The sequence below is a fragment of the Oryza sativa genome, chromosome 6 (genome assembly GCF_034140825.1).
Source record: "Oryza sativa Japonica Group chromosome 6, ASM3414082v1".
In the NCBI taxonomy this organism is placed as follows: Eukaryota; Viridiplantae; Streptophyta; class Magnoliopsida; order Poales; family Poaceae; genus Oryza; species Oryza sativa.
Genome location: NC_089040.1, coordinates 3,086,565 through 3,094,168, shown reverse-complemented (window position 1 = coordinate 3,094,168; position 7,604 = coordinate 3,086,565). Strand labels below are relative to the sequence as shown.

The 7,604-nt window shown below is 42.8% G+C and overlaps 2 protein-coding genes across 2 annotated transcripts; both read right to left on the bottom strand.

The window, feature by feature from the left end:
* Nucleotides 1–1,870: 1,870 nt before the first annotated feature.
* Nucleotides 1,871–4,711, bottom strand: LOC107281235 (uncharacterized). Its single transcript, XM_026026567.2, has one exon. The coding sequence runs from the start codon at nucleotides 4,528–4,530 to the stop codon at nucleotides 1,939–1,941; it is 2,592 nt and encodes an 863-aa protein (XP_025882352.1). The 5' UTR covers nucleotides 4,531–4,711; the 3' UTR covers nucleotides 1,871–1,938.
* Nucleotides 4,712–5,328: 617 nt separating this feature from the next.
* Nucleotides 5,329–7,097, bottom strand: LOC4340184 (protein RICE FLOWERING LOCUS T 1-like). Its single transcript, NM_001421188.1, has 4 exons — nucleotides 6,637–7,097; nucleotides 6,428–6,489; nucleotides 6,274–6,314; nucleotides 5,329–5,747 (listed from the first exon to the last, which is right to left on the bottom strand). Exons 1-4 carry the CDS (start codon nucleotides 6,838–6,840, stop codon nucleotides 5,518–5,520), a joined length of 537 nt encoding a protein of 178 aa, NP_001408117.1. The 5' UTR covers nucleotides 6,841–7,097; the 3' UTR covers nucleotides 5,329–5,517.
* Between the last annotated feature and the right edge of the window lie 507 nt (nucleotides 7,098–7,604).

Here is a 7,604-nt window from a genome sequence, read left to right as displayed (position 1 = left end):
ATCGGCACAAAATGCATCTACAGCTGAAAAACAGCATAAGGCATGTATTTCATCCCTTCACGCATGTCTTGCTCCCTCTTTTTCCAGATGTGATATATGATCTACAACGTAAGTGTTACGTAGCTGACTGCAATCGGTGTGTGTTGTTTTGATGGAAAGGGATTTGAGATCAAGAGATATATATGGCCTCACTAATTTCTTATACATGTGGTACGAATTAATAGTTAAAAAATATTTATAGAAACACCCTTTTAACGTTTATATTTTTTGTGACCAGATATATCAAAGTTAACCAATTTAATAACCTTTTTAGGTATTGTAGAGGGCTACTAATCAGCGCGTCTACGCTAGGAGCTGAGCTGGCGCGCAATCCTCCCTTCGCACACGTCCCGAATAATGTGAGCTAATAACGTTTAGCATTAACGATAGTATAAAATAATTTTTTAAATAAAAAATAATAAATAAACATCAAGGTGAAAGTTTTTAAAAATCAGTCGAAAGTCGAACTTTAGGAGTTCGAAATTTCAAATCTTGACTTGAAATTTAAATTTTTTAAATTTGTCGAGAAGTTTTTTAAAGTTTGAGTTGAAAGTTTCAAAATTTGTATCAAAAGTTTTCAAATTTGAGTTGGAAGTTTCTTAATTTTGAGTTGAACATTTTAAACTTGATTTGAAAGTTTTCAAATCTTGACTTGAAAGTTTTTAATCTGAGTTAAAAGTTTACTAATTTGAGTTGGAAGTCTTTAAATTGGTGTTGAAAGTTTATGATTTGGGATATAAAGTTTAGAATTTTTGGGTTGTGTTTTTACTTTTTAATTGAAAGCCTTAAAATTATATACGAGAAGTTTTTAAAAAATGCAACTGTATGTAGGGCCTGTTCAGATTGATGACATTTTTAACCATACCATTATTTGGTAAATTGGTGATTATGTGGCTACGTTTAGTTTGTTATCAAATATTGGCAATGTGTATAGAGTTTTGGCAACATTATGAAACCAATTCTACCAAAATTTTGGCAACGTTGTAAAATTGCCAAAATTTTGGCATTGCCAAATTTTGGTAAGGTTTATTTTGGCACCAATCTGAACAGGCTCGTAGATACAAACTAATTACTCAGGAAAAGAAAAAAAATATAACTAATCACGCTAATCTTCACTAAATATAGTGCTAATCACGTACATATTTTGGTTTCCGGTTTAGATGGCACTGCTCGCGCTACCGATATGCCAAAATTTGAATTCAAAACGATACAAAATATTCATTCTCATCTAAAAATCCTCTCCCTGAAAAGTTATCAGAGGAAACTATTCATGTTGAACTTCACTCCATCCCTTTTCCATGTCCCCGGCCCAGTTCCGGCCCAGTCGCTCACTCCCTTCCTCTCCAACCTTTTTTTAAGCCCAACACTGCTAGCCCAGGTCCCCTCCTCTCTTTCCCTTCTAAATCCAGGGCGGCCCAATTCTTTCCAATTCAGCTCGGCCTGCTATTCTTCTCCACTTCTAGCCCATATGGTTCTCTCCTCCCCTTGCTTTGGACCAGCCTACGTCTGCGTGCGTGGACGCGCTCCGGGCCCACCTGTCGGAAGCGTCGTCTTCCTCCAGCCACGGCATCGATCGGTTCCTGACTTCCTTCCACCTGACGAACCCTAGCCTTGAATTGCCTTGAATCGATGGCTTTTCATCTCCGGCGAATCGACGCCATTAACTCCGGCCACCAAGCTTCCCGGCATCGATCGATCCGCCCTCTCGTTGTTCTCCGAGCGTCTTTGTCACGATCCAACATATTCTCCATCGAATCAACACAAATCACAGCAGAACAACCACAATTCTAGAGCCAAATCACAGCAGTAATCACTCGATTACTTGGATACATGTAGCAGAATGGAATCCGAGACAACGCTGGCGTCACGCCAAGCAGAATCTGAATCCAGGAGTAGAAATCAGAGTTGGGGGTGGGAGAACTCTAGAGAGGAGGAAGAAGACACAGAGAAGGAGGAGGAGGAGGAGGAGGCCGCAACCATTGGTTCAAAATAATTCATTGCCCCCTTTCTCTTGTTGGAGTGTGTACTTATACTCTGGATGACTTGCTCCTGGGCCAAGCCCCCTTTCCTATGACAACCCACATCCGGCCCACTGTGAAGTCCATGTCCAGCACATGACATTCCTCTCCCCTTGAAAATCAGCTTGCCCTCAAGCTGGTGCAAATGAGGCACAAAATTCATGCCCCCAGGATCCCATGGCAACTCCATTCTTCCAAAACTGCAGTCAGGTAGCTTGATACTCATGCAAAGCGTAGGTTTGATAGTCTCAAGATCCCCAAGCCATGTCATCTTCATCTCTGTGGAGATAGTGAACTGGAATAGGCTCTGATCTTGACTGCACTTGCACAATTCATGAACTTGATTTAGTACTTGATCTCCCCATCTTCCAGAAGCAGGCCAAGAGTATAGTTTAATTAACTTTGTCATTAAAGCCATGATCTGCAGCAATGGTTTCATGTCCGCCCTCACACTATCAGGAAAGGCATTTTGCAGTGGTTGTAGTTGTGGTTGTTGCCTGTCCTTCCTAACATGCAAGAGAGTGTCCAGGTTACTGCCTCCAGGGTCCCAGGGTGCGTGCAGGTGATTAGCAAAGGCCATTCTAACCACCAAAGGAGAGTACTTCAGGCCAACAACAGTGACAACATTTGCACTTGCTTGGAATGTCTGCATATCCACCTGTCCGAAATTGGAATCAAGCAAATTGATTCTTGCCAGCAACCTTGTCATTGTAGAGACGTCAAACATAGGAGAGATGTCATAATCTGTGTCTCGTTTGGCAGCAACATGATCCCAAGACTTCATTATTGCCTCATTAGAAAACATAACTTTCTGAATTGCAAATGTTTGCTTGAACACAAGTTGGACACACCAAGCTGACTTCCAAAAGTCAGCGTTGAATTGAAGAGATGATGCCCTTTTGCTCACCACGCACAGACTCAGATTCTGCTCAAGGCGATTCTCTTCATTATGCGCCATCAAGGCCATATGTTCTGTCAGCAAGAGCTTGCAGTGACTTTGTGTTAACTCCCAAGCATTATCACAACTGAACCAAGACTCATTCCATCTGTCAGGTGAAAGTCTGGGTTGTAGGAGATTCACCACAACGCCTCTGTTATCTTGTTTTATTTGAGGATCATGCCACGGTTCTAGCTGCCGTTCAACAATAGAACCTTTGCTCTTGGCTTGTAGAGGGGGTGGCCATGGTTGGAGAGGCTGAAATACCACCACACTTCCGTTGCCTGAATACAACCATGGATCAGGCCATGGCGAGGGCCGAGAACCTGAAAAGACCTGATCGCTGTACCATGGAACTGCCACTCTCCAAAGTGGTACTGGTGGTGAGCTAGCTCTACATACTGAGCCCAATACAAAGCAATGGTAAGGCACTTCCAATGTAGATGGAACCAACGAGAGATTGTTAACACCAAGGTCATGGCTCAGACACCCAATCAAGATCCTGGAAGGAATTGCATTGAGGGCTAACCATGGATCTCTGAAGCATAAATTCACAGAAGTAAACTTGGTATCCACTTCAATGAGCTCAGTTCTCTCATCGTTAGCCATGTCTTTGCCATCATCATCAACCAACTGATTCTTTCCCTTCATTGAACACTCGATGGTTGTTCCCATGCCAAGCTTGGCTAAGTCAACATGGTTAGTTGGGCCAGCCTCAGCACTGACCTCCAATGCAATGGTAGTTGGACTAGTGTTGGCGCTCAACTCTGCCACATCTCTAGTGGAATCCTTGTTCTCGGATAAATCCACCTTGGTGTCGTGAAATGCCTCCAAAATCCGATCGATCCTGGTGCACAGGTCTTGAATGGCCTTGCCTGCGTTCTCCACCACCTTGTCCATGCTAGCCTCAGCCTCCATGGCCTCGGTGAGTGAAACCGACGTTGTTGTGACTGCTGATTTGGCCGCAGATAGACTCATGGTGGCCGGAAACACGTGTTCCAGAGTAGTAGGAGTGCTCTCGGTATCTGATTTTGTGGTGGCACATCCTGGTACTTGCATCAAACACTTGGTGGGCGCAGTGTCGGCTCTGTCTTCGAGCGAGGTCGGCACATGTTGCACATCCAACACGCAGCCCCCGTCGTAGATATTGCGGCCGTGGAGTTCATCCTGAGCCCACTCTGCGTCGCAGGTCGTCCGAAACCAAACAATTGCCTCCACACGCCATGCATCGACCGCAAGCATCTGCACCGCCACTGCTCCATAGGGGTTGAAGACTTGATGCATCACATTGGTAGACACAGGGTAGATGAGGTGGTTCACTTGGACATGGAGTGCAGCACCTGCAGCACTTCCTAACCGGCTTGGCATTTCATCGAACACCTGGCGGGCGCCTCTGACAGTGTCACCTCCATGGCTCAAATCCTGGCCCCAACAGTCGTCACTGCCCCCATGTGTCGTCCACTGCATCTCCCGGATCGGAATCCCATGAATCGACTGCTCTGATACCATATTGTCACGATCCAACATATTCTCCATCGAATCAACACAAATCACAGCAGAACAACCACAATTCTAGAGCCAAATCACAGCAGTAATCACTCGATTACTTGGATACATGTAGCAGAATGGAATCCGAGACAACGCTGGCGTCACGCCAAGCAGAATCTGAATCCAGGAGTAGAAATCAGAGTTGGGGGTGGGAGAACTCTAGAGAGGAGGAAGAAGACACAGAGAAGGAGGAGGAGGAGGAGGAGGAGGAGGAGGAGGAGGAGGCCGCAGCCATTGGTTCAAAATAATTCATCGCCCCCTTTCTCTTGTTGGAGTGTGTACTTATACTCTGGATGACTTGCTCCTGGGCCAAGCCCCCTTTCCTATGACAACCCACATCCGGCCCACTGTGAAGTCCATGTCCAGCACATGACAGTCTTCTCATGGTTGTGTATCTGATTTTGATCACTAGCATACTAGTTGTACCATGCATAGTACTGAAGTGAATTATACCTTATTGGTTTTTTCTACTCCCTCATTTTCAAATTACTTTTCATTCTGATAGCTTTGTCCCAAGTTTAACATTTCTATGGCCATCGATTTCTGAAAATTCTCACAATTTAAAAATGTGTAAGTTATTTTCTCATGTTGATTATAAAAAAATATATATATTATGATGTTCAATATATAAATTTTTAAAAATTAATGGTAAAAGAGAAAAAAATGTTTGGCTAGCTTATGAGAAAACTAGAATAATTAATTGTATCAATATATATAGTAAAAGTTTCAGTTGCAATAATAATTCATTTGTTATATTAGCATAGAGGAGAGATAATATGATAACTTGATACATCGATCGATCTAGCTAATGCATGAACGCTAGCATCTTTATATTTTTATAATTTTATAATAGTAGATATACATTTATTTATTTATATATACACACTTAAGAGCCTGCATGCATATACAGCTAGGCAGGTCTCAGCTTAGCTATAGCTGCTGCATGCATGGAGGCCGGGTGGCATGCGTAGCTAGCTAGGGGTAGACCCTCCTGCCGCCGGAGCCGGCCTCGCGCTGGCAGTTGAAGTAGACGGTGGCGACCGGCGAGCCGAGGTTGTAGAGCTCGGCGAAGTTCCTGGTGCTGAAGTTCTGGCGCCACCCCGGTGCGTACACCGTCTGACGCCCCAGCTGCTGGAACAGCACGAACACCAGCCGGTGGATCCCCATGGTTGGCCTTGGGCTCTCGTAGCACATCACCTCTTGCCCTGCATCAATTTAATTATCTACGTTATTCACCATATATATATCAACAGTGGCTGTTCTACAAGTTTTGAGGGGATCACCACCCTCCATTTTGGCATAGAAGAAGTACAGCCCTATCCTTCAAATCTGACGAAAATTTTTGACAAAATAGATACTCCCTCCGTATTTTAATGTATGACGACATTGACTTTTTAACAAACGTTTGACTTTTTGTCTTATTCAAAAAAATTATGTAATTATCATTTATTTTATTGTGACTTGATTTATCATCAAATGTTCTTTAAGCATGACATAAGTATTTTTGTATTTGCATAAAAAATTTAAATAAGACGAATGGTCAAATGTTGGTTAAAAAGTCAACGGCGTCATACATTAAAATACGGAGGGAGTATAATTTTGTCATTATGCAATTTTTGAAGTATATATATGGGGTAGGACCAAGGTAATAAAAATTCATGGAACTGCCACATATGTTGCTGTTACATCGAAATTGATATGAGTACTATATATATATACTAGTTTACTGACCAAATGTTGCTCCAGTGGTACCAGGAATATCGGTGACCAGCCTACAGACAGACAAAGAGAATCAACGCGAATGATTGAGAATCCGGTCCAAATTCTTTATATTCTAGGACGAATGTATACAATTAGCTAGCTAACATATCTGATCGGTGCCTACCAGTGTAGATACTCCCTAAGGTTAGGGTTGCTTGGGCTCGGAGCATCCGGGTCTACCATCACCTGTAGGTAATTAGATTAGTACGTAAGCCACACAAAATTAACATGCATCCATGTAAAAAATATAATTTATAGTCTAGTTTTATGATAATTAATGAAAGTAATTAAATAACTTCTGGTGGGTCTCTGCATCCAAGATATGATCCGTACGAGTGTGTAGAACGTCCTCATGTCATTGCCACCGACCACGACCCTGGGCTGTTGGGTCACCATGGACGGCTTGAGCTCGCAGCCATTGGAGACGATCCTTGCACCATAGCTGACACTGAGGTTAGTGATCCGGACGAATGGATCCAGCACATCACCCACAATCCTGCCAACCACAAGAGGATCGTCCCTGCCGCTGCCGGCCATGTCAAATTAATAACCTCTAACTAAAAACGTTAGGATATCTAATATCAAATAAATAAAAGGATTAGACTTTGAATCTAGGTCAGCTAACCCACTAACTTATGAAGCTAGCCGGAAAAACTCTAGGCATTTCTCAGTAACCTTTAACTGAACATGTAAACAAACAGATCGATAGAGATTGCTAGCTAGCTTAGGTATCTCCTGCCGTTCAATCCAGAGGATAGATGTCAGGAAGGTTAAGCTAGCCAAACAGTGACAGGGATGCACTAGTTGTGCAAGCTTCTCTGCATCTGTACAGTTTATATAGCTAGCCGGCCCCTTTAGGCAGTACCAACCCAAGACACTACACGGTAGTTTTCATAAACTTCACATCATCAATAAACTAGTATTAGACACTACTTTTTCAATACAAACACCACTTTTTCATGCTTAAATTAAATTTATCTCACATGATGTCTTCAATGTTGTGTAGAAACCATGTCTCATGCAAGACCTTGTTTTCTTCTCTTTCCTCATTTACTCACTTGCCACATCATTTTTCATATTAGGTAGCAGCTTATTTAATGCTATGGACACCATCCTAGTTATTGAGCTGAGAATAGCCTTACTATGATGTGCCCAGTAGAATCTTTTCTTTATGCATTTACACACTTTGTTGTGCCCGGTAGAATCTTCTCTTTCTCACACACTCTCTCTCGCATGGCCCTTTCTATCTTCTTCATGTCGATAGAAGTGCTGAAACTGACCCCATTTACAGAGGCGATTTC

Bases quoted from the DNA above. Each gene is read 5' to 3' on its own strand.
- LOC107281235 (XM_026026567.2), bottom strand. From the start codon at position 4,530: ATGGAGAATATGTTGGATCGTGACAATATGGTATCAGAGCAGTCGATT.
- LOC4340184 (NM_001421188.1), bottom strand. From the start codon at position 6,840: ATGGCCGGCAGCGGCAGGGACGATCCTCTTGTGGTTGGCAGGATTGTG. The intron at 6,490-6,636 runs GTACGGATCATA...AATTACCTACAG, and splicing joins TGAGGACGTTCTACACACTC to GTGATGGTAGACCCGGATGC. The intron at 5,748-6,273 runs GTCAGTAAACTA...AAATTGATGCAG, and splicing joins TACCACTGGAGCAACATTTG to GGCAAGAGGTGATGTGCTAC.